The sequence below is a fragment of the Cricetulus griseus genome, chromosome 2 (genome assembly GCF_003668045.3).
Source record: "Cricetulus griseus strain 17A/GY chromosome 2, alternate assembly CriGri-PICRH-1.0, whole genome shotgun sequence".
Taxonomy (NCBI): Eukaryota; Metazoa; Chordata; class Mammalia; order Rodentia; family Cricetidae; genus Cricetulus; species Cricetulus griseus.
In genome coordinates this window covers 156308389-156335696 of record NC_048595.1, presented here as the reverse complement: position 1 = coordinate 156335696, position 27308 = coordinate 156308389, and the positions used below count along the sequence as shown (strand labels likewise).

The window sequence follows — 27308 nt, the reverse complement described above, 5'->3', positions numbered from 1 at the left end:
CACATGTGTACAGTGAACACAGGGGCCAGAGGACAGCATCAAATCCCCTGAACTAGAATTACAGGAGCTTGGAAGCTGCCTGATGTGGGTGCTGGGAACCAAGCCAGGACTCCCAGAGCTGCAAGTGCTCTTAACCACTGAGCAATCCCACTAGCCCTGTCTAATTTCTTATTTCATTGCTACAATTTGTGTTCATTTTCTGTGTGTGAGGCCAGGGGTCTTTTGTTCTATTTATTTATTGCTGGCAGTTTTTTTTTTTTTTTTCTGGGAGCTTCTTGGGTAGTCTCTTTTGTTACCTCTTTGCCACCAATCCTTTAATACTGTGTTTTAAATCCCACAGTAGGTCCATATTCTGTGCACTGTTACCTATTTGTAGGTATGCAATGGAATGTTTTAGCTTTTATTTTTTATTGCAATTCTATAAAGGAGTGTATATTTATCACAATGTAGTGTATATCTGTTACAGTGTAGTGTGTATCTATAACAATGTAGTGTGTGTCTATCACTATGTTCTCGAGAGCGTGGCTTCCATTTCCTTAGCATTCACTGGAGATGGTGCTTCGGCCACACCCAGTTCTGCACTGCTCCAGCAGCAGTGAGAGTGCACAAGGCTCTGCTTAGCTGTGCTCCTTACGATGGAGCCCAGGAGCAGGTAGTGGGGTTAGAGGGTATGTGTCTTAATTCCCTCCAGAGTCATAGCTCGTTCCCACTGAACATTTTTGGCATTGAGTTGAGGGAATCGTTTCTTGTTCAGAAACATGGGAGTCACCTGTTGGGTCAATGCTCATTCACAGCTGGGGCAGCCATGACTCTAAAGACACACACAATGGCCAGTGACATTTCTCTTGTGCCCCCCCATCCCCGCCCCCGGTCTGGAGAAAGTGGGAAACTGCATCTTTCTCCTTTCTGGGAGGTCTCTGCTCACTCATCACAGACCGGGATTCGGGCGTTTCCACCACTACAGTGGCAGGGAAGATTCCTGACATGTCAGTCACTCTCAGAAGTGATAAGTCACTTTTACGAATCCACTGTAGCCAACCTACATAGCCCCAGGTCCTCCCCAGCCAGTGTGCCTGAGGCCAGGCTGTGCTCCCCACCTGACCTCTCAGAGATGGCTCTAGTATTCATCATTTACTATTATAAGCCCAATACTGATTTTACTCATTTTCCTATTGATACAGTGCCGGGCTGAGGGCTTAAGTACCAGAACACAGGCCAAGTGTGAATCCATTTCCACGGGTGCCTTGCCCCAGGAAACCTGTTGGACAGGTGGTCATATGCTGATCCGAGACTAGGCTGCAAGGTTCCCAACACCTTCTATTGACTGAATAATGTTCCATGGTATGGTCATACTACATTTTGTGTTTATCTATTCACCCACCAGTGGATATCTGGGCTGCTATTGTGAACAGTGCTTCTCTGAACACAAATGTACAAGTCTCGTTCAAGCCCTACAGTGGTTCCTCGATTTTGTGTGTGTGTGTGTGTGTGTGTGTGTGTGTGTGTATGACTACCACACCTGGATTTTTTTATGTGGGTTCTAGGAGTCAAATCTCCTTTATTTTTTAAAAAAGAGAATTTATGAGATCTGTAAGAATTTTATTTTAATAGTAACAACCCACCATGCTGGTTTGCCTTGGCTCAGGTCCACAGCCCCTCAATAGAGCTTGTTCTTTTCTTGTTGGTTTACACATTCATTTCTGTGTCAAGTAGTCTTTATGGTTTGTTTTGCAAGAGAAAGTCTAAGACAGTGTTTTTGTTGTTGTTGTTTTGTTTTTTTATGGTAACATACTAATTTAAACACAATCAATTACTAGGTAGAGCCACACTTGGAAAGCTGTGTCCCTGGGGGATCCTTGCCTGTTGTCTGCTGGTAACATTCTGACCCATCACAGAAATGGCTTTGTGTAGGGTGTCATCCTCAGCTGTGAGGACAGGCATAGAGTTAACTCTAGACCTAGGAAGCAAGCGGCACTCTTGGAAGGGAGGGGAGCTTGGTTCACAGAGCAGCTGAGGTAGCGGCTGATCCTCTCGTCCCTCCCCTTGGGTGGCTCCTCGTTTAGTAGCTCCTCCTATTCATCTGGATGACAGCCCATTCCCACACAGGCTGCCTTGTCAGTCCTGGCTTCTCATCGAGGCTGGGATTTTCTGAGATTTGCTAGAGAGGTATTCAGCCCTTCATGAGGTGCCTTGATTCCCTTCTTCCTGAATCAGCTGACTCTGGTGTGGGTGCTTCTTATTGAAAACAATAAGCTTTTCCGGGCTATTTGCTGATGTCCTCAAAAGCTGTTGTAATTAGGATGGACAGAGACACCAGAGCAATAGTTCTGGAGCAGGTCACCCATGTGGCACTTCGTTATCTGTCCAAAGCCTCGGGAAGTTTCCCGGTGACAGCTGAGCCAGCATCCATGAACACATGATGGACATGGTAAGGCACTGCCTGGATCCCAAGCATCACGAAGCGGGGGCTAGCTAGAAGCTACACTGTGTGGGGTGATGGGGTTGGCAGCTTCCTCACAGGGAGGCAGATGACTGACTTGGGAGTGATTATCATGAGTGAATTCTTTGAGCTCTGCCTGCCTTTGCGGACATAATTGACATTTCCCACTAGGGTTAAATCTCCGTAAAGAAGGCCTCTGTTTGTCACTGAGAGCCTTAGATGTTCTCTATGCCCCCAGCATGCAATGGTGGTGTGAAGCTCCAGTTCATTGGTGGAGAGAGACCAGTGCTGCCTTCCTCAGCCTGATCCTGACACAGTGTAAAGTGGCTCCAATGAGACAAATCACAGTGTGCGCCCCTTGTTTGGGGAATGGGAAGACAGTTTTCTACTTACGCATTGTTAATGGATGGGAAGTTTATATGAGCATGACCAAGCAAGATTCTTCTAAAATCCTTAGTCTGGTTTAACAGTCCTGAAGTTGTATCCTGAGAGACAATTATTTGCAAAGTAATAAGACTCTGGAGTTTATATTCTGTCTCCATCCTGCCCACCATAAATGTGCATATACATGTAAGGCTGTGTGTACACATGTAAGGCTGTGTTGTGTACATATGAAGCCATGTATGTACATGTAAGGATGTATACATGTAAGACTGTGTCTGTACACGTAAGGCTGTGTGTGTACATGTGAGTCCATGTGTATACAGGTAAGACTGTGTGTGTGGTAATTGTAGGAAAATGAGACAGCAAGAAATGCCATGCTGTAATGACCACTTTGTGTGAAAATCCACACCATGGTACATGGCATGACAAATGCTGCAGCAGCCACAGGCTGCATATACAACCGAGGTCACAGATTATATCACCCAGTGATGATGTCACCACCTTAGTTTATGTAAATGTAGCACATGATGCTTGAACAGTAATAAAACCACTTAGTGATGGATTTTTCAGGATGGATTCCTGTTGGTAAGCAACTGTGTAGCTATGAATATACTAAAACATGGCAGGCTAGCAGTCCATAGTGGCCTCTGGGATTCTGACCAAGGTCTGAGATCCAGCCCTGACCCAGCTCACCCTACAGCCCCCAAATCTGAGCCTCTCCTTGAAGGGAGTGGTGTTTGCTGCCTGTTGTAGCTCCTTGAGTGACTTCCGTTAAAGGCTGGTACTTCTGTGTCTGGCCTGTGGTTCTGGACTCTGGTTGTGAAGGGCAGCCCCTTCAGCCGTTGGGTGCTTAAAGGTGCTCAGCTGGCTGGCTGAATAAGCTATCACCCTGAAGCCTCTCTTCCTTCCCAAGATGCATTAGAGCAGCTGCATCTCAGGACTCTCATTTCCTGACTCTGCAAGTCTGTTTAGCATCTAACAAGATCAGGCTGTCCTTTACCCCAGGTAGCATCATTATTACCTTCTGTGGTTAGGTTGCTATCTGCTGTGAACCCCGTGGTTCATGGTTTTCTGCCTTGCTTGGTAGCTCTGCCCTTCCTCCCAAGATAGCAGCACACTCTGCAAACATGTATTTCACTGAAACTGGAACACTTGCTTCAGTCATGAACATTTTCAAGCGACAGTCAACATGCTGGACAGAGTGTGGTAACGGAGTGTACCTCCATGGGCTTTCTTCACTCTGGTGTTTTATGGGGTCCTTACCTTCTCTAAGCTTCATTTTCATGTGTTCAGTAAAAGCGAAACGTGCCTAGTGGTTATTAAGGCCAAACATGAATTAAAGATAAAGGATGTAAAACACAGTAGATACTTAATTAGTAGCAGAGGAAATGGTGATTATTTCTTACGCATTGGTGATTATCCCTTACTACCTAACTTTATTATCACCATCACTACCACCATAACCACCAACACCATCATCACCATCCCCACCACCACCACCACCATCATCATATACCAAAACATAATACCACAAAGCCATCTCCTGGATCAAGGAGATCCTTCCTCACTAGACTTAGCATCTCTAGCAGCTGCCACGCTAGAGGCTTTTCTGAGGTGTTAGGACACAAGGAATGAGAGGCTTGAGCTCTTCTTTCTTAGGATCCCAGGGCACGGCAGTGCCTTAGTTTGATGGATTTCTATGACAGTTCTTTCTGTAGTACTAAATGCTAAAGTGTCCTAAAAGATGAAGAAGGTATCCTAAGAAAAGCCTCCCCCCTAGACTAGACCAGCAGAAACTGGCTCTGCTTTCTTCCTGCTGCTGTCAAATATAGCCAGATTTGCTCTGGCTAATGTAAAACAATTTTTAATTCTAAAGTTTTTCTTGTTTTCTTGCTTTTTAGAAGAAAAAAAAAAAAAGCCCAACACAGTAGAGATGGGGACAAGAGAGAGGGAAGTGGAAAAGAAGGGCTGTGATGCTTGATAGCCTTCTACCTTGCTGGGGTGTCTAGTGTTTACCCAGTTCAGTTAGAGCCATGCTTAGAATCTCCTCTCAATAACACCCATAGCACTGTCTGGAAGCTGAGCTCCACAAAGCTCTGTCTGGAATAGAAAGCCAGAGTAAGCAAGGCCTGACAAGACTGTTCCTGTTTCCGAGGCCCTTGCAGTGTGATAGGAGCCTTCCTAGCAAGTTCCTAGCATGTTCTTAGAATGAGCTGTCCATGCAACTGTGTGACCAAGCATGAGGGTAAGGTGAGCCCTTGCCATCTGTGATGCTGCTCACATCTGTGTGTCCCACACAGGTTTCCAGTTACCTGCAGTTCAAGCCCAAGCTGGCATTTCAGGCAGCTCCAGCTCCTTTGCACTTCTGGCCCAGGTTTTAGATAACTAGTAGGACATGGGTAGGTAGGTGTCTGCAGCCTACCATTTCACAAAGGTGCAGCTACTAAGGAGGACTAGAAAGGGCCTAGACAGCATCACTATTGACCTTGCAATTGTTTGTGTCCCATTTGAACCTGCCTCTGGCTCATTTCAGGGAGACATCACGCTGTCTTAAGCCCAAATATTGCAGCCAGTTGATGACAACTACGTGCTCCCATTTTTCTGCTTAGTTCCAGTGCACTCTACTTTCCCCAGCTTTAGTGGCCTTTCCTAGTAAGCCTAGTTGAGGTTGGTGTGTGTGCCAGAACACAAAGAAACTCCTACCTCCCTCACATTACATCACCCTCTGCCCTCTGTGCCATGCCTCACTGGTCTGGGTGCTGAGTCTTCTAGAGGAAGTCACACACACCAGCATGCCCTCACCGGGCTGTCATTCTCACCACCGTCTGTGAACTTCCTGTTGAAGCTATTTTGAATATTTTCCAAGTAAGGGTGCATTTTCTGAGTGCCTAGGGCCGTTGAGAGTGGGGAAAGCAGAGACCACCCAGTCATTGCAACCCAGACCAGCCTCATGTTTTCCAGTTGTCAACAACTTGTTTCTGCCTTGGGTGCTCACCAATCATCACATTAGTATAATTCCTTACAAGGTCTGGCTCCCATGCCATGTGCTTTGAACTCTGTCTAGAGCCGGATGGAGCAGCACATGCAGCTTACCTGTGCCCAGGGATGCTCACACTTGGGCATGGGCATATGAGATGGGCACATGGGCAGACTGGATAACTGTGGAGATGCACAGGCTCGAGGGTGGTAGCCAGGAGACTGTGGGAGTGACATGGTGAGGAGGCAGGTGGATGAAGCAAAGCCAGGTCCTGTAGGACCTTGGCAGCAATGTTAAAGCATCTGGGCGGTGTTCCTCGGTGCCAATCAGGAGTGAAATTCTGGGTTGACTAGACTTTGAGGTAGTTTTGAGACATATTGACTGTTCTTAAGTTTTTGTGACCACAAGATTGACACCTGCCAAATCCTGTGTGCCTGGATGGCTCTGAAAGGGGAACCAGGATATGGCCCAGAGGAGAAGGGAGTGCTTAAGAGCTGCTCCTTTGCTGAGCAGTGGAGGCGGATGGGGCTTGGATGGGGCTTGGATGGGGTTCACATCATGAGGCAATGAGATGGGGAAGTCAGGTCCTCCCAGATGAGCTGCTTCAGTTCAACACACAATCTGGCAGAATCAATTCACTCTTCTATCTCTCTCTGTCTCTGTCTGTCTCTGTCTCTCTCTGCCTCTGTCTCTCTGTCTATCTCTCTCTGTGTCTCTGTGTCTCTCTGTCTTTCTCTCTCTCTCTCTCTCTCTCTCTCTCTCTCTCTCTCTCTCACACACACACACACACACACACACACACACACACAAACACACACACGCACACGCGTGCTCTTGCTTCCTTCCTTATCTTTGTGTAATTTGGCAGTTCACTCCTTTAATTAACTTTGGGACTGTGATGTGTTTCTACCAGCACACTACGTAGTAGTTTCTCCTCTCTGTGCTATTGTTTATCTGAATTCCTCATTCTTCCCCATAGTCTTGCATTGTTGTCAGTATCCTCTGTTCATCCTGAGGGACTGTGCTCAGAGCTCTGGAGAGCCAGTACCACACCTCTTCCTTAGCCTGACTGGAAGGATCTGGCTAACCAGGACATCCCTCACATCCTCTTCCTGATGCCTTATTAATGTACTTGTATTAGAACATTTCTTCATTTCTATTGTCTCAGTTCTATCACAAGATACCATGGACTGAATGGCTCAAACAACAGGCATTTATTTCTCACAGTTCTAGGGACATCCAGGAGAAAGCATCTGCACATTCAGTGACTGGCAGGGGCCTGTTCACAGACAGCCTCCTAATAGCTAAGGCTGCCCAGGGTAAAAGGGACCAGGGAGTTCTCTGTGACCTCTTGTATAAGGGCACCAAGTCTGCCTCCCCCGCCCCCCTCCCCCCATCCCCCACCCCCGCCACACACACACACAATGACTTTACGACCACTAGCACATTTAGGATAGTATTGAGGGTCAAGGTGTCAATTTATGAATCTGGGGAACTCAAACAACCAGAGCATAACATGTTTCCTCACTCAAGAATCTAACATAAGGACATCTGCACATCAGCATGGCCAGGGTTTACAGGTCTTAAGAAGAGTCTTCACCCTTTAAAAAACGTTGAAATATACTGTTATGTAAAAAACAAAACATTGCCATGGGGCTGACGAGATGGCTTATCATTTAAGACCATGGCTGCTCTTACAGAGGCCCCAAGTTCAGTTCCCAGCACTCATGTGCTCACAACTGCTGGTATTTCCAAATCCAGGGCATCTGATGCCCCCTTCTGGCCTCCATGAGCACCTGCACTCAGTGTTTACATTCCCACACAAAGATACAACACACACAAATGCACACATGTAGTGAAAAATAAAACCTTTTTTAAAAGTTGCCATCATTAGACAAATTAGGGGCAGATTTTAGAAAGGACTTGACGGTGACTTTATCACTATCTTAAAACCTTAAACATAACATAACAAACAGGAAAGGATCTCAAAAACTCATAGTGTTTTTCTTGATGGCCAACCATGACAGCTTACCTAAAATACAAACCTGGGCCCATTCTGTTTGCAGATTGCAGAAGGCATGGCATACATCGAGAGGAAGAACTACATTCATCGTGACCTTCGAGCAGCTAATGTCCTGGTCTCTGATGCACTCATGTGCAAGATTGCAGATTTTGGCCTTGCAAGAGTAATCGAAGATAATGAGTACACAGCGAGAGAAGGTATGGATACTGGGTCATACAGGCCATTTCTTTGCAAGTGTATAGTGTACTTTCAGCACCTTTCACCCCCATGCCTGATGCCTTCCCCTTTCTCACCCCCCATCCCACCAAGTGTTCCCTCTGTTGCCACTGACCACCTTGTTTTCGCTTTCAAGGTCTTGCTCTCTAACCCATACATGTATGATCAGATGGTCTAGCGATGGGAGAAAATCTACTACCTACATATCTGACAGAGGGTTAATATCTAGACTATGCAAAGAACTAAAAAAAAAAAAAACTACATAATAAGAACATTTTAAATTATTGTCTTACTGTCTCATTTCAGCTTTTTTTAAAGGTAAATTTAACAAAAAAAATCATCATTTTGAAAACTACTTATTAGGTACAATATTCATGATGTGCCACAATTGTAGCTTACTTCTTAAGGAGCTCTCTCTTGGCTAATGACACTTAACACTTTAACAAGGTCATAAACAGTAGCATCTTTCTTCTTCTTCATTGTTTTGAGACAAGGGAGGTGTTTGTCTGTTTTACTTTTTGGTACTTGGGATTAATGAACTAGGGTCTCAGGCTTACAAGACAAGTGTTCTACCATTGATTTGTAGCGGGATCTTGTGTAACCCAGGCTGGCCTCAAACTATAAATCTTTCTGCCTCAGCCTCCCAAGTGCTGGTATGTGTACCACACTCCCAGCCTTCTATTTCAGTTAACCAAAGTAAAACAAAACTAAATTTGTCAAAATTAGGATTCTTTGTTTACCCTGTAAGGCAAATTTCCTCCCTCAGTTACAAAGTACTGTGCTTCTCTGACCTGCAGTGATATTTGTAACACATTCTGTGCTGCAGACCACAGATGAAGGACCTCAAAGGTTCTGCAGCCCCAGAGACCCCTCTGTAAGGAGACGAGCTGGGATTCAAACCAGGGAATCCAGCCTCAAAGTATACGAGAGAAAATTTATTCTACTGGTTTTGTTGACACCAACAAGCACTGAGTTTTTGAAAAATAAATCTTCTGCCATATGTCATTGGCATACTGATCTTCGGTTCTGGATTACACACAGGGCACAAAGACAGTATGGAACTTTGTTAGGATTATACCAAAGAGAAAGCAGTAACCCAGAGATGGTCCTAGCATCTCCCTTCCCTCCCATCATGCACCACTGCTCCAGTTTGTCAAGGGATGATGCAGGAATTAGTGATGCTGCCCAACACACACAGGTGTCACACAACTCTCTTCACTGTTCTTATAGGAACTTCCAGTTTTTGGGTGGGTTTTTTTGTTTGTTAGTTTTTGTTTGTCAAGACAGGGTTTATCTGTATTGTTTTGGAGGCTGTCTGGAACTATCTCTTGTAGACCAGGCTGGTCTCGAACTCACAGAGATCCTCTTGCCTCTGCCTCCCAAGTGCTGGGATTAAAGGCATGCACCACCACCACCTGGCGGAACTTCCAGTTTTAGTAAGACACTGCAGAAGAAACCTCATGCAAAGACATAGTGCAGACAAGTGATGTTTTCAAGTGATGGCTATGAACCCCTAGCAGTTCCCTGATGCTGGCATCTGTGCCAGGTCTTGCTTTCCTCAAGGGACCTTGTGTTTCCCTAGCTAAATCTGCATGTTCCTGATCCCTCAGCCTCACCAGCAACTCAGGAACCTCACTCCATCACTGTCTCATTCTAAGTAGATAACCATGCTCCTTTCTAACCATCTAATATGATTTGTCAATGGAAGAAGGGATCATGACATTTGGAGCAGCACCTGTGATTGCCTGGGCACAAGCTTAAAATTATTTGTGAACAAAAGAATACACATTGACACATATAAAATATATGACACATATGGTACATATATATATCTGTGGGTATAGTTCAGTGTTGAGTGTGTCTGATACCCAGCACTAAAAATTAAATAGGTAAATTTAAATGAAATAAAAGATACATCCATGCAAACATAGAGTGAACTCATTAAAGAAAAAAATCTGAAATGTTTTGTGGGGAAAGGTTGGTGGGGACATTTTGTTATGTTTGTTTGGTTTGGTGTTTTGAGATGGGGTCCTGCTTTTCTGTCCAGGTTGGTTTTAAACTCCTAGAATCAAGAGATCCTTCTGCCTCTGCTGAGACTAAGGTGCACATCAGCATGCTTGACTCTGAATAAAATATCTACACTGAATGTCAGTGCTAAAGAGTCTGGTTTGAAAGGCAAACATACACACTGGTCTTTACATTGTATGCCATGTCCTTTTGAGTTTGAACTTAGGCCAGTTACAGTGTCCCCTAGGGGTTTCAGAAGAAACTGTGCTTCTAAGGAAGGGAGGGTCCAAAGGGAAACATGATAGGGAAGTAAATATATTTGAATGACATTTGATACCACGTCCATTCTGATTGTGTGTGTGTCTTATCTATTCCAAACAATAACTTGAATTTCCAAAAACCCAGAGGAGAGAATGATCCATGACCTTCTATCTTGAGCTCTGAGTAAGAGTCTGTGTCTCCCTCCCCAGGTGCTAAGTTCCCTATCAAGTGGACGGCTCCAGAGGCCATCAACTTTGGCTGCTTCACTATCAAGTCTGATGTGTGGTCCTTTGGAATTCTCCTGTATGAAATCGTCACCTATGGGAAAATTCCTTACCCAGGTATCGCTTGCCTACTCCCCACTCAAGTGTTCTGTGTGAAGGAAGAACTAAGCAGTTTGAAGACATTTACAAAGCAAAATAGTGCTATCTACCCAATCCATGCCTCCAACAGAGCTTGGGGTCATGCTTCTTGGTCTTTATCTTACGATTCCTTCACCAAATCCACCACTTACAATCTTGACTGCACCTGGCACTACCTTGGGTGCTTAAATGAGGCACATTAGACACTTGTTGCATCTCCTCCAAGGCAGGGCTCCAGATGCAGCAGAATGTACAAAGAACCAGGGTCTTCAACGTCTTCTGCGTGTTGTGAGAACTGAGGTGATGAACAGGGTGGTAGGTCTGTTTTCGGGAAGGACTCTTCTGGTCTTAACTCGGGATGCCACTGAAGACATTGTTCAGTATCCACACCTGCATTCCCTTGTGCCCGCTTCTGCCTGGCCTGCCCTCCTCCAGAGTCTGTAAAGGGCCTTCTCAAATTCCCAGTTTCCCTTTAGTGTCTTTCAGTCAGTCAAAACTGTGTGAATAACATTTTTTTAGTAGCTAGAGAGGTAGCTCAGCAGTTAAAAGCACTGACTGCTCTTCCAGAGGGCCTGGGTTTGATTACCAGTACCTACATGGCAGCTCACAACTACCCATAATTCCAGTCCCTGGGGATTCAACACTTTGGCCTCAGGAGCTTTCTGCCAAGTGGCTTCAATGCAAAGTGGAAAGCAGAAGAGCAAGCAGGCTCATGCAGAATGAGCTAAGCAGAAGGGATGGCCTCACTTCCTGAAAACTCTCCTGGTGACTAATGTGGGCCTTCAAGAACAAGCACTGGTTCCTGTGAGAAGGGTATCCATCTTGCTTACCAACCTAGCCCTCTCTTGCAGAGCCCACCTCACAATTCTTTCAGAATACCATTCAGTCCTCAGCATGAGTTTCAGGAGGACACACCATACCCAAGCCATGCACTTTGTTTGCTGCACTAACATGGGCACGGCCAGACAGGCTCTGGGTACCATGCTGTCTGTGGCCACTGACCTCTCCTGTCTTTGTCAGGTGTTTGCCACTTCATCTGGAACTTGACAGGGTGTGTCAGGGTGGGCCAACATGACTTTTGCTGTCCCTTTCCGTAGGCACTTTGCTTGCACTTTCTTCCCCTTGGTTCAGGCCACCTCTGTCTCTCCCTGACTGCCAGATGTCTCTGAGCTTCATCAAAGGTGGAGTCTAAATTTCCATTTCTGGTTCTCCTTTTCACTGTTGTTTGTTTGGGGGTGAATTAAAGGGGGGAAATGGGAGTGGAGCCAAAAGAGCCTCATTTATGTCTTAAAACCAAAATTACGGTTGTATTTGTATACGGCTCTTCTGAAGAGAAGAGAGGGATCTCTGCAGGTGGCCTTCTCTTCACTTTTCTCTTACAATGAGAACAGGCTTCAAGATGACACACATTTTTTGTGTCTTTTGCATGATGTCATCTTGTTGTCTCTGGCTTTTTCCAACCACGTGTGAACCCAAATGTTAAAATCCATCCTACTGTGAATATCTGACTTGACCTTAGAAAAGATGATTCATCTTCTTATAGGGTGTATTTCTGGTTCCTTCTACACTAATAACCCCTTGCCCAGAAGCCCTTATGTCCTGAAAGACTGTAATGTTCTATGGTCTTGCTGGGTCCCCTCTCTTGTCATTAACCCCCGATTTCTTTTCTATTCTCGGTCCCACATCTTCCTCCTTTCCATGCTCTTTGACCAGCTTGTAGCTTCTGCTTATTTCTGCTCTCTGGATGCCACTTCCTGCTCTCTGGATATCTATCACTTCCCCTGTCCCCAAGTGAGAGCATCTTTCCCTCTGGGCTATGTGCCCTTGGAGACAGCTCTCCATGTTAACCATCCCTCTGCATCCCTCAGAACTTAATGCTATTTTATGACCCCTGGTGATTAGTAGTAAACAGAAAGAATGAAGAATATAACATGAAAGACTGGAGGCCTCCAGCCCATGGGTATTTGTATTCTTTAGCCTAGCCATAAGCTAAGTCGCAAGTAGTTTAGGGTGCTGTGGAGGTCTACCTGTCATCTCCATTCTTCTGTAAGACTTACCATATCATGGCTTGCTTTATGTGTTGGTCCACTCAAGCATAAAAAGATGGCTTTCAGATTCTCCTTTGTTCTCTTACAAATCAGATTCCCCAGGCAGGCAGAGCATGCTGTCCTTGGTCTGCAGCATTGATGATGCTCTTCAGAGTTAAGAGAACATGCTAGAATAAGGAAGAAAACATCTGCAGGGAGGACCAGGAGACCCTACAAACTTTTATCTTCTTTGGGCATCTGGCCTTTTATGTAACCAAGGATTCTTCAAGAAGGAAGTGAAAGAGATATTCCTAACCAAGCTTGCAGCTGCATTGCTATTTGCACCATCCTGAGTGCAACCTCCCTCCACTAGCACCCTAGACTTCAAGCAGAAGTAAAACCAGACATTTCTGCAGAAATGGACCCAATAGTCAGAGTCACATAAGTTTGTGGAGACCCAAGTTCCAATTACAGAAAGTGATACCTACCTGCTCATTGGCTGGGCAGCAAGAACCAGAAACCTTCTAGTTAGAGGACTCCAGGAGACAGATAGGAAAGTGGCATTTCATAAGTAGACTTGAGAAAAATTAATTCACCAGGTAAACAACTTTTAAGAGATACAAATGGAGGAAAGGGACTGGAGAGATGGCTCAGCAGTTAAGAGCACTGACTACCTTTCCAGAAGTCCAGGTTTCAATTCCCAGCACCCATGTAGTAGCTCACAACTGTCTATAACTCCAGTCCCAGAGAATTTGATGTGCTCTACTGGTCTCTTCAGGCACATGAGATACCATAGATATACACTTGGGCAAAACACCCATATACATAATGAAATTTTAGAAAAGAGATAAAAACTGTTGTAAAGCATATTTGATTCTTTCCATTTAGAGACCATCCTTCTTCCATAGATTCCACATCAGGAGAGCCCCTTAGTACCTCTGTTCTGTGAAGGAAAGCCAGTGAAGGGCTTTAAATTTTTAGATGCTAAAAAGAATCTGCCTCACCAAAGAGGAAACTGAGGGTGACTATTGGGCTGGTATGATTAATGTAAGAGGTCAGCCAAGTCCAGTATCAATTTGCATATATGTGTGTGCATGTTAATGTGAGGGAGTTATTTACAGATGTGCAGGTGCATGTGTGTGTATGAGTACAGGTACACATGTGTACACATGCCTGTAGAGTCCAGAGGACAACATAGGGGTCATTCTTCAGTGCTTTCTATTGTTTTTGAGACAGAGTCTTACATTAGCCTGGAATTTGCCAAGTAGGGTTGGCTGGCTGGCTAGCAAGCCCAGAGATCTGCTAGTCTTACCCCTGCTGCTCTCGAGCCCTGCTGCCCCCCTATCCCCACTGCCCCCACCCCCACTGCCCTGAGAGTTTGGATTACAAGTGTGTACCACTTTGCTTGGTTTTTGTTTGTTTGTTTGTTTGTTTGTTTTGTTTTGTTTTTTGGAATCTGGTAGTCTAATTCAGGTCATAATGCCTATGAGGTATGCCTGATTTTGCTTTTGCAAATTGACACACATGCCCATTCTAGAACATACTTACCGAGTTGCCTGTAGAGTTCCTTCTCTGTCTTAATTGCTGGGAAAGGCATCCCAAACACTGCCCGCCAGGTGATTTAAAGCAGCAGAAATTCCACCCTGCTGTGGATGCTGAAGAATCCAAGAGGTCAGGAGTTGGGAAAGTGAGTCTCACCTGAGGTCACTCTCCTTGGGTCTCCTTGGAGAGTAGATGGCTGTCTGGTCCACTCTGTGTTATATGGACCTGTGTGTGTATGTGTGTGTGTGTGTGTCTTCTTGGAATGATCCAGGTCACATAGGATTAGGACCCACCTCCAAGACTCATTTTAACTTAATCACCTCTTTAGGGACTTGTCTCCAATTATAGTCCCACTCAGGGGGACTGACTGTTAAAACTTGAACCTACGAATTTGGGGAGAACATGCTTCAACCCATAAGTAGACTCAAGGAAGCCTTTTTCAGTCCTAGCTTCAGAATGCCAACAGCAAACCAGCTCCTGCAGTGCTCTGTCATTGAGCTGGGCTTCTAAACTCAACATGGCTGCTTTTTTTGTTTGCTTTTGGCCTCAGGGAGAACCAACGCGGATGTGATGACTGCCCTGTCACAAGGCTACCGGATGCCACGCATGGAAAACTGCCCAGATGAGCTCTATGACATCATGAAAATGTGTTGGAAAGAGAAAGCGGAGGAGAGGCCGACGTTTGACTATTTACAGAGCGTCCTGGATGATTTCTACACTGCCACGGAAGGGCAGTACCAGCAGCAACCGTAATGGGCGCGAAGACCTGCCCATTGTAGTTAGTTGGAAAAACAGCCTTCGGGCGCAGCTAATCATCTCATGCCAGGACCCTCTGTGTTCCTGGTTCCTGATGGACAAGCCAAACTAACTCAGGAAGAACACCCTGGACTTAGGATGCTGTTTCTTTAATGGGTGGCCACTGCTCAGTGGGACCAGAGTCAAAATACAAACACCTGCTCTTTCCAGTATGCACCACACTGGCTCCGTGGACTGAATGACTCAGGTTCAGAGACTGTTGCAACAAATTGCCAGATGCAGCAAGAACTAAACTCACTTAGCAGAAATAACCCCATGCACAAGCAGATGTTCCCTGGTCTTCTCCATGCTTTGGCTTACTTTTAAAAAGAAAAAACTACTAATCCAGCTGTTAGATTTTACACATGAAGCCACCAGCTTTAAACTTTTTCTAAATTTGAATGTTGCTTTGGAGATTTAGTTCCTCCCCACCTCCACCCCTCCCCACCCCACCCCACCCCACCCCACCCCACCCCACCCCACTCCACCCACTCCACACCCACTCTGGTCTGAGACTGTTAAACATTTTCCTTTGTGGTAAGATAGTCGGACAAGCGGTAGTTTGCACTCACACTGCAAGAGACCACCACCGCTGATCTGGAGCCCTTTGAAGCCATCCCACCATCCAGAACTCCCAGCCAAGGCAGGAGAGCCTCAGGTTCTGCCCTATGGAGGAACGTTTGTAATTGTCTGGGTATTTCAATGACAGGATTCGCTAAAGGCTTTTTGAGGGGGTCCTTTGGGAGAACTGTGAGAGTAATCTGTCAGGACTTTACCGGCCTTCCAAAACTATAAAGGATTTCTTTGACTGCCTCAAGTGACTTGAACATTTTATGAATCATATATTTTAGCTGTACTCTAAGAAGTTAAAAATGCCATATTTGGGACTATTTTTGTGATTCTGTATCATTTCTCAATTGTGTAGGATGTGTGAGAGACTATTTACACCTACAGTTAGGAAGAAGGTCACCATGGAGATGCCTCCAGCAGACCTGAGAAGCTTTGTTACCTGGGTTTTCCATTGCAAACTCCAACTGGAAACCCCTGTGTCTGCCTCTTGCACTTACGCTATTGTGTATATACTTAATAATTCTATTTTTGATTTTATTTTAATACACCCAATAACATCTTGAGGTTTTTCGTCTTGTGTTTCAGATTTTTCAACTCTTGTCAGTGTATAAATAAGAGCCAGTTTGGAGGGGGGTGGGGAGCAAGAAGTCATTGCGTCCAGTCACGTGACATGAGCTTGTGGAGGTTCCTCCATGGCTGGGGCATTTAATGGCTGGAGGACTGAGGAGTTAGTTGATGGCCTGGGTGCCCAACGGTCTGTTCTCCAAAAGGCTTTGCAGGTACCATTAAAATTGTAACTTGTATGTTTATTTTAGCTGGATGCCTAGAGGAAGGAATTGAATATTCCTTAAACGTTAATTTGTCTTTTCCCTGCTTTTAAAAATAATATCCTTTTGAAGTATTCTCAAGCCCTTCATTTCCAAGTGCCCCATTTAGAAACACTTCGTGTGCATGTTTGGTCACTTGATCACAGTAGCAGGTTCTCCAACACCCTTCCTTACACATGCTCACACACCCTCATCTCAGAACTCACCTGTATTGGCCAATTTATTTCACGGAAAAGAAGTGCAAAGAGTCCTTAAAACAAAAGAGAGCTCTAAAAAGTTGCTAAGAATTAATTTTTACCTTGTCTTACTTCTCTTGATTCTACTTCCATTTTCCATTTGGCATCTCTCCTCCATGAAGTATTAGATCCATTCTTCCACATGCTCACTTCATCAGGAGCCATCGGGTACACTGGGCGGGAGAAGAAGAGATAGCTCAGTGCGATATTTAAGCGATCACCCCAATCTCTTTCTACCAATGCATCTCACTGTAATCGTGGATCTCTTTGGGCCAATGGCAATCATTCAGCATGCTTTCAGGAGACAGTTTCCTGTTGAAGAAACCAGTGGATATATGAAGGGCAGGAACATTTCACCTTAAGTTGCCTGCTTTGTGGCGACAAGCACAGCAATGGCAAGATAAAACAAGAAAACTGTTAGAAAGGGGGCAAAAACAGGCATGACATGTGAGGGTCATACTAATGGGAATGAGGCACTGAGAAAGGGTTTCACTGAAATGATGGAACAGCCAAAAAAGAGGCTTCAAAGAGAAGCTAGGGACTGGTGCCGCAGCAAGGGAGGTACAGCAGGGCATGGGGCACATTGGGGATGGTGCTGCAGCAAGGGAGAGGTAAAGTCAAGAAACCTGGATCAAGCCATGTCTCAGAGAAAAGGAAGTCCAGGTCTAGGAGTGGGCTTACTTAGACCACAGGTGACATTGAAAGACCCCTTGGAGGCTCAGGCCCAGGATCTCAGCCCAGGACCTCGGCAACCCCGATCACCAGGTGGAGGCAAAAGCTTGATGCAAACAGCAAGAGGCTTTATTGCAGTTGTTTAATGAGCTAACCCCATGTTAGCTCAGGCCTTTCATCCATCTACCATGGCGGATGGCTGGGAAAGATGCTGCAAAGCCACGGCATAGAGATCTTATAGGGCAGCGTAAGGGGAGTGTCTAGGGGTACACACAGGCTCAGGATTGGTGTGCCTCCAGGCTTGGAGGGCTTGCCCTGTGTTGATTGGTCAACTGGTTGTTATGGCCCATAGGCTCTCCCAGGGTGATTGCTATGTCTGCACGTCATTGCTGTGCACTTGTCTGTAAAGCACACCCAGAGCTGTGAAGCATAGCACCACTACCTAACTTCTGATTGGTTCCTTGCCACGAGGCAGGCATCTGACCTCCTAGTGACCAAGGCAAGGTTCAGGCAAGCATGTGCTAGGCTGTTATGGCTGGCAAAATGGGGAGCTGTTCCCTTCAACATCACTGCCTGATCAAGAAGGCTTCCACAGTCTCCAGCATGCATTGACAGGCAGAATGAAGCCAATCTGAGTGAAGGCTTTTAACGGGGTGAGTGTAGGACGTCAAGGCAGGGGGAAAGGTTATGCACTGACTGTTTGGAATCTTTGTAGCCAGTTTCGGGAACTATTCCTATTTGTCTAGTGCTTAGCTCTGGGTGGTTAGGACAGGTAAAAAATGGCATCAACTCCATTGGTTGGTTTGCTTATTAGAGATGAGCTGGAGCTGTGGGTTTTTCTAAAAGCTCTGCAGGGGGGAGGGGGGACTTTCCCCTCTAGGGTCACAATGTCCCCAGATGTCAAAGCTTTGGGAAGAAAAAACTAAAATGCATGCTGAGGCACAGAGTTGAAGACAATAGCAAGTCCCAAGGGATGCAAACAGGCAGAACAAGGCAGTGTTTGCACATTCCAAAGAAGAGCACAATCCAAAGAGATTCCTGGTGGGTAGGAATTATACTGCCCTGGTTCACATGCCCAGCACCCAGGAGAGCACTTGAAAGGGAAAGGGGATCTTTCCTAACAAGACTGTAGGGAAAGCAGAGAGGAGGCCAAGATGCTGAGGTGTGGTGAAGGCCTGTGGTGGCTCGGTCTGTGCTGCAGCCAGGCAGCAATGCTAGGCACAGAAGACAGAGACTCAAACCCCAAAACAATGCAGAGGGTGTGGAGCTGATAAGTAGTTGTGAAGGGGACAAGCAAGCAGAAATCTCACCTGAAGGCAACCCATGGGGCTCCGGCAGGCACCTGCTTTCCAGCCTTTTCCATAGTTGCTCCAGGACAACATCAAATATGCCGGACACCAGCAAACTTTGGAAAGTGTGCTCTGGTCACCTCAGAATCAGGACCAGTCTCCACTTTCTGATTGTTTCAGGTGTAAAAATGTGAAGGAAGTCCTGTTATGGCTAGTTGTCTAAGCTGCAAAGGCTGCCATTGACTTGAAGGAAATGCATTCTCACCTCTAGGAGGCCAGAAGCCATTATCAAGTTGTGGATAGAGCAGCTTCCTGCTAAGGCCTCTGTCTGGCTTGGCACCCTGAGGTCTTGTTCCAGCCTTTGCATGTTCTTCCCTCTGCACGTATATGTCCATATTCCCTCTTCTTACGTGGACATCAGTCTTACTGGTTTAGAGGACACCCCCATAACCTTATATTTATTTATCTCCCTAAAAACCCTATCTCCAAATACAGTCACACTGTGAGGTGTTCAGGGTAAAGACTTCAATGTATAAATGTGGTGCAGTAATTCGGCCTACAATACTCTCTTGAGAAATAAAGAATATGAACCAACATTGACCTCATGAATGAAAGCACACTGACTGTGTGGGGCAGCTGGGACATTCTCATCTGCCTGTGTTCACCCCTACTAAGGCAGGGGCAGGCACAGCACATAGGGGCTGGGCCTGAATAACACAGCATTCTCTACCACTGCTGACCCTTTGAGCCTTTCTGAACTTGAATTTATTCACAGCCTACCTATGGTGGGTCTGAGTGAAAAATGTCCCCCACAGGCTCATAAGGAGTGGCATTATTTGAAATGTTTAGGATATGGGACCTTGTTTGAGGAAGTGTGTCATTGGGGATGGCTTTGAGGTTTCTCTTCCTGCTGCCTGCCAAGATATAGAACTGTCAGCAACCTCTCCAGCACTATGTCTGCTCTAGTGACCCCATGCTTCCCACCATGATGATAATGGACTGAACCTTTGAATGTAAGCCAGCCCCGATTAAATGCTTTCCTTTGTAAGGGTTGCTGTGGTCATGGCATCTCTTCACAGTAATAGAATACTGACTAAAACACTACCCTACTGAATTTTGGAGCTGCTGCTTACCAACTGGGGGAATTTATTTGAAAATACAACCCAGTTTGCAATTGGGCTGTGCTGGTCACAGTAAGTAGGAAAGGCTGTCATCCAAATCACTGTTGGAGGACACGTGCTCAATGGAAGAGGTCAAGCACGCATGAGACCCTAAGACTAATGCCCAGTACTGCTGCCCTGTGGTGCCACCCCACCACCCAGAGGAGCCCTCTCAGTCCTGCTATTTCTGTAAAACACTAGGAGAAGGTAAATAGGACACACACACACACACACACACACACACACGCACGCACGCACGCACGCACGCACGCACGCACGCACGCACGCACGCACACACCAGTGTGAAGGGAGGACTTAGTAAACCAGGAATTAGAGTAACTGGAGGCCTGTGCTGGGGCCTTACTGGCTGCTGGATATGAGCCTAAAGACAGTATTAGAGTGGGGAGCAATAAGAAAACGTATCAAAAGTGGGGGGCAGGGGCTGGAGAGATGGCTCAGTAGTTAAGAGCACTAGCTGTTCTTTCAGAAGACCTAGGTTTAATTTCCAACACTCACATGGTAGTTGTCAGTAACTCCAATTCCAGGAGTTACTGGTGCCCTCTACAGGCCTCTGTGGGCACCAAGCATGCAAGGAGGTGTACAGGCAAAACACTCACACACATATAATAAAATGATTTTTTTTTTAAGTGAGGGGGCAGCATAGTATCAGCTGCTCCTCAGACACCCTGAGCACATGTCTCACTGAGCCAGCCCTGCTGAACCCCACTGCTCCTCTGCTGAACCCCACTGCTCCTCTGACAGTGGGTGAGCATCAGAATTGTTTTCTGGCAGAGGGCAACCAGGCTAGTCTCGATTCTCATGATGTAAAAGTATATTATGCACACATGCTTTAGCCACATTCATGTGCTCTTGCACACACATGACTAACAATCCCACCAGGAAAAAATCATTTCCATTGCTACTCCAAGGGACATGTAGGCACACCACCGTTGAATTCTGTTTAATAATAAAATTATTTAGGAAACAGAATTCTTTTGTTGCTGCTGCTGCTTCTTGGAAATAGCACTCTTCTCTGACACACGTTGCTATAATCCTCAAAGATTTGTCTGTTTTTGTTTTTGTTTGTTTATGCAGTGCTGGGATGGAACCCAGGAATTATCCTGTAAGATCGTTTTTGGCTGCTGAGCCACACCTGAAGCCCAAGATTGTCTTATTCTGCTGCTGAATCTGTTATTTAAATCATTTCTTTCTCCTAAAGAAAGCAGAACTTGGGCATGGAGAGATGGCTCAGTAGTTAAGGGCACTGGCTGCTCTTCCAGAGGGCCTGGGTTCAATTCCTAACACCCACATAGCAGCCCACAATTGTCTGTAACTTCAGTTCCAGGGGATCCAACACCCCTTACACAGGTGCACCAATGCAAATAAATAAATCATAAGAAAGAAAGAAAGAAAGAAAGAAAGAAAGAAAGAAGGAAGGAAGGAAGGAAGGAAGGAAGGAAGGAAGGAAGGAAGAAGCCAGAACTTGAAAACCAAAAATGGGAGTGAATTTATTCTCAACTATGAGAAATAAGTAACAGTGAGACACTAGACTGTCATTCATTCATTTGCTAAATTGGTGACAAGTGCTAATCATCTGCTGTTCCAGCAGACAGTATGTGGAGTAGAGTCCTCAGGACAGCGGCAATGTGACGATGACTTGGGCATAAACCTCACACTTCCCAACACACACCCTTAGTCCTACAGTGGTGTACTTTGTCATCATCTTTCTGAACAATGGAGAGCTAACTCTGTGTGAGCACCAGTGGTGAGAAGACAGAGACACAGCTCCATGCTGCTACCCTCAGAAGCATAAGGAGGTCCCCTAGTCTTTCAGAGACTTCAACTCAGGGCCAAACTGATATTCATGACTTAAGATAAAGAAGAAATTTCAGGTGTAGACACAAGCAGAGTTGGAGACTTTGTTAAAGATGTTTTAATATAGACTGCAGCATAAGAGTTAGGAGGAAGGGGCTGGAGAAATGGCTCAGAGGTTAAGAGCACTGACTGTCCTTCCAGAGGTCCTGAGTTCAATTCCTAGCAACCACATGGTGGCTCACAACCATCTGTTATGAGATCTGGTGCCCTCTTCTGGTGTGCAGATATACATGGAAGCAGAATGTTGTATACATAATAAATAAATAAATAAAATCTTAAAAAAAAAAGATGAGGAATAAGCTGGGTAGTGGTGGCACATGCCTTTAATCCCAGCACTCAAGAGGCAAAGGCAGGCAGATCTCTGTGAGTTTGAGACCTGCCAGGTCTAGAGACTGAGTACCAGGACAGGCTCCAAAGCTACACAGAGAAACCGTGTCTCAAAAAAATAAAACAAACAAACAAAAAAGAATTACGAGATAGAGAGTGCTTGGAAAGAGAAACAGCCAAGAATATGCACAGGTTCTCAACAGAGTCACTGTTAATAGCCACATATGCTACTTAGGTGGTTCTCAGGATGCATCTCAAAGGGTTGCTAAGAAACGCTTTCTTTCCCTCTCCTTTTCTCATTCTCTTTTGACAAGCAAGATTACAGGAGAACTCCAGAGGGGCCTTGAATGGAACTTAAATCCGAAAAAATAAAACCAGAGACCATCATGGTTGTGTAACACCTTTAGTGTGTGTTCTTTCCCTGTAAATGGGATTTCTGGAGACATTCATAGAAAATTACAGGTTTAGAGCAGCAATGAAAGAAAGACCTTGAGCAGCTCAGCTATTAATTGCACTCCTTGCTTCTCTGCTAGTTAGAGACTTCAGCCACAATCCTGGACTAGGAGTTTCTCTTTCTCTCTCCCTCCCCCTCCCTTTCTCTTTCCCTCACTCCCTTTCTCTCTCTCCCTCTCTCCCTCTTTCACTCACTACTCACTTTCTCTCTCCCTCCCCCTTCTCCATCTCTCCCTCCCTCTTTTTCTCTCCCTTCCACCCTCTCTCTTCCTCTCTCCCTTTCTCTCTGCCTATTTCTCCCTCTATCATTCTCTCTCCCTCTCTCACTCCCTCTAGGTTTCTCTCTCTCTCTGTCTCCATCTTCTTGGTCTCTCCCTCTCTATCTCCCCTTCCTCCCCTCTCTCTCCATCTTCCTGCTCTCTCTTGTTCTCTATCTCTTTCTCTCTGCCTCTCTCTCCCTCACTCTTTCTCTCTCTCCTCTCTCACATACACACTCCTTCCCTTTCTCTCCCTCTCTCCTTTCCTCTTTCTCCCTCTATCTCCCTCTTGTTCTCACTCCCTCCCTCTCTCTTGCTCTCTCTCCCTCTTTCACTCACCCTCTCTCTTCCTCTCTCCCTCCCTATCTCTCTCCCTCTGTCTCTCTCCCCCTCTCTCTTTTATATTGCCCCAAATTCCCTGCTTTTCTATCCATTCTCAGTAGAAATAAAGACAAAATATGAAAAATTCAATAAAACTTAAAATTCAATAAAATTTAGTTTTAGAGTGTTGGATTACAGAAACCATTATTCCTTATTAGTCAATAATGTAATAAAGCATCCTTTTGGAAAATGAATTCGCATATAGATAAAATGCTAGAGCAAGTGGGAGGGAACAAGAATCAAGGTCATCTTTCTCAACCCCAGCATGAGGCTGAGGACAAAGTCTAATGTCTACTCACAGAGAATTTGGGGTGATGAGTTCCTCCTAGACTAACATTCAACTGTGTGCAGTGGCTCACAATATGAATGTAAAAAAATCCCACAAAGTGCTGTGCAGTGGTGGTGCACGCCTTTAATCCCAACACTCGTGAAGCAGAGGAAAGTGAATCTCTGTAAGTTCAAGGGCAACCTTCAAAGACAGCCAGGGAGAAACCCTGTCTTGAAAAACACACACACACACACACACACACACACACACACACACACACACACACACACACACACCACAATGCACCTACAAAATAAGGATTGGATATGTCTCCCCTGTGTGTGTGGGGGGGGACGCTTTTAAAGTTTTACAAGAACTAGGGCTCTGTTTTTGTTCCTGTCTGATGTAGGCATTTTCTGGTATGTTCCAGAACGAATGTTACCTGAGGCTGTTGGGTAGAAGAGCATAGTACAATTAAGCAGAGGCCTGAGGGAAGAAGAGGAGGCCCAAGAAAAGTGGCTCATCACTCCTCCACTAAGCAAGCTCATGTAAGTGGTGCCCATATTCTGGGCATCCAGGCTCTGAGTTTTAACTAATTCCAGAGGTAGCCAAGTTCACAAACAAGAGCAGCCATCACAGTGCATTCAAGATTTGTGTATTTCTATTTCAATGCTGGGGATGGAATTCAGGACTTCGCACACATTAGGCAAGTGCTCTACCACTGAGCTGTGTGTGTGTGTGTGTGTGTGTGTGTGTGTGTGTGTGTGTGTGTGTGTGAGAGAGAGAGAGAGAGAGAGAGAGAGAGAGAGAGAGAGAGAGAGAGAGGGAGAGAGAGAAGTGGGAGGAGGAAGAGGATAGAACCTAACATCTCACATATGCTAGAGAAGTTCTCTAAACTACAGTCCTAGACATGCTAGGTTTTATTTTGACATAGGGTCACATGAAATTTCCCTGACTGGCCTAGGATTCACTCACCACTCTCCTGTCTTAGCTTCCTGAATAGCTGGGATTATAGGTATATATCTAGTAATAGTAGAAGTTGTATAGAGGTTTTATTAGAAATCTCTGCACTCACACTTTTCTGAAAACCTAAAATTCTTCTATAAAATCAAGTTAAACATAACAACAAAACCCTAACGTCCATCTGTTCTATTAGTTGGCTCCTGCTCAATGAAGCACAGATCCTCCCCTTACCTTTTCCAACATCCTACTTAACACACCACACCATTTACTCACTGGGTCCATTTTCATTTTAATTTTGGGTGTTTATCCATGAAGTTAAACTTCACTAATCATAAAAAGTAAACGTAATATTCTCTCCACTTCTGAAATCACAATAAAGGTCTTCTGAAATAGGCTTTAAATACTCGTTCTTGTTAATTCCTCAAGAAACAGCACCATCTAGTGTTGTGTCATATGAATAACATACTAAAGGCTCTGCTACTTCCCTTTATACATAAACCTAGACCTCATTTAAAACTGAATCGAAGGAGCCATTATAGGTTTAAAGAGAAATCTGGCACTAGGGAAATGTTCTGAAATCTACAAGGATGACCCCAATTAAGAATCAAAGCAATAGCCGGGCGTTGGTGGCGCACGCCTTTAATTCCAGAACTCGGGAGGCAGAGGCAGGCAGATATCTGTGAGTTCGAGACCAGCCTGGTCTACAAGAGCTAATTCCAGGACAACCTCCAAAGCCACAGAAAAACCCTGTCTCGAAAAAAACAAAAAACAAAAAAATCCAAGCAATAGTGAAGAGGCTACCTTATATGCCCTTTTCCTATAAATATATGTTATCCTATAGCCTTCATCCTGTAGCTTATGGAAGCAGCAGAGATCCACAGCAAAGCATTGAACCGAACTCCTGGAATCCAGTTGTGATGAGCAAAGGAGTCAAGACAATGCTGGGGAAACACACAGGAACAGCTGACCTGAGCAAGTGGGAGCTCAGGAATCCCAGTCTGACAGCTGGGAAACCTACATAAGACCAAACGAGGCCCCCTGAATGTGGGTGTCAGTTGGGAGGCCTGGGCAGTCTATGAGGCCTCTGGCAGTGGAACCAGTATTTATCCCTAGTGCACAAATGGGCTTTGGAAGCTCAATCCCCCATGGAGGGACACTCAGACTAAATACACAGAGGAGGGCCTAGTCCCTGCCCCAAATGATGCGACAGACTTTGATGATCCCCAATGGAAGGCCTCACTCTCCCTGGGGAGTAGATGGGAGTGGGACTGGAGGAGGGTGGGGTGGGGTGGGGGCATGGGAGGATGGGAGGGAGAGAGAACTGGGATTGATATGTAAAATAAGATTGTTTCTAATTAAATTTTAAAAGTTCATTAAAAAGGTATTTGATAAAACTCTTCCTTCCATAGCAAAATCAACAAATTAAACACAGAATGTATTTTAAGGGGTTGGGGATTTAGCTCAGTGGTAGAGCGCTTGCCTAGCAAGCACAAGGCCCTGGGTTCGGTCCTCAGCCCTGGAAAAAAAAAAGACAAAATAACAAAAAAGACCAAAAAAAAAAAAAAAAAACAAAACAAGGTAACAATGTATTTTAATAAAATAAAAGCTATAAATGACAAACACACAACTGCATTATACTGAAAAAAACTGAAATGATCCATGCATGATGTACACATGTGTGAAGACAACACTGTTAATGCCACTGACTTTTGAAATGTGTGTTTATAATTATAGTAAAAACACAAAAGAACAAGGATTTGAAAGCCCATTTCCCTTCAAAACTGTTCGCAATTGTTATAGATTCTTGAGGAAATTGGTATTTTTCTTTTTTTATTTAGATTTTTATAATCATTTTACATATCAATCCCCCATTCCCTCTCCCTCCCATCCGCCCATTCCTCCTACCACTCTCCCCAACTCACCCCCCACCCACTCCCCAAGGACAGTGAGGCCTTCCATGGGGGACCATCAAAGTCTGTCACATCATTTGGGCGAGGACCTAGGCTCTCCTTGCTGTATCTGGGCTGAAATAGTATCCCTCCATAGGGAATGGGCCCCCAAAGTCCATTTGTATACTAGGGATAAATACTGGTTCCACTGTTAGCGGTCCCATAGTCTGCCTATGCCTCCTAACTGGGACCCACATTCAGAGGGTTTGGTTCAGTCCAATGCTGTTTCCCCAGCTTTATTACTGGGGTCCCCATGTGCTCTCACTAGGTCAGGTCGGCTGTTTCTATGGGTTTCTCCAGCACGGTCTTGACTGCTTTACTCATCCCTCCTCCCTCTCTACAACTGGATTCCAGGAGTATGGCTCAGTGCTTAGCTGAGGGTGCCTGCTTCTACTTGCATCAACTACTGGACGAAGGCTGTTCAGGGTCCTGGTTTGGTCCTGGTTTAGTTCCCACTTTCTCAGGTCAGCTGTTTCTGTGGGTTATCCAAGCATGGTCTTGATTTCTTTGTTGGTCACTCTTTCCTCTCTGAAACTGGATTCCAGGAGCTGGGTTCAGTGCTTAGCTGTGGGTGTCTGCTTCTGCTTCCATCAGATACTGGATGAAGGCTCTAGGATGGCATTTAAAGTGGTCACCAATCTCATTATAGGGGAAGGGCATTTAAGGTAGCTTCTCCACTATTGCTTAAGTTCCTAGTTGAGATCATCCTTGTGGGTCTCTGTACTATTCCCTAGTGCCAAATTTCTCTTTAAACCTATAGTGGCTCTCTCTATTGATGTGTCTCTTTTCTTGTTCCCCTCTATTCCTCTCCCCACTCAATCTTCCTGATCCCTCATGCTCTCTTCCCCCCTCCCCTTCTCCCTTCCCCACCATGTTCCCAATTTGTTCAGGGGCTCTTTTCTTTTCCACTTCGTGGGAGGACCGTGTATGTCTCTCTTATAGTCCTCCTTGTTTCCTTGCTTCTCTGGAGGTGTGACTTGTAAGCTAGTGATCCTTTGCTCTATGTCTAATATCCATATATGAGTGAGTACATAACATGCTTGTCTT

At 45.3% G+C, this 27308-nt stretch overlaps 1 protein-coding gene across 4 annotated transcripts in view; it reads left to right on the top strand.

Moving 5' to 3' along the window:
- Lyn (LYN proto-oncogene, Src family tyrosine kinase) overlaps positions 1-14992 on the top strand; it is a 55503-nt gene extending 40511 nt beyond the window's left edge. For all 4 annotated transcript variants that reach the window (XM_035439015.1, XM_035439014.1, XM_035439013.1 and 1 more), the window contains 3 exons: positions 7868-8021; positions 10518-10649; positions 14790-14992. In XM_035439015.1, the coding sequence (XP_035294906.1) occupies positions 7868-8021; positions 10518-10649; positions 14790-14992 (489 nt within the window). The remainder of the gene's footprint in view (positions 1-7867; positions 8022-10517; positions 10650-14789) is intronic.
- Positions 14993-27308: the final 12316 nt, after the last annotated feature.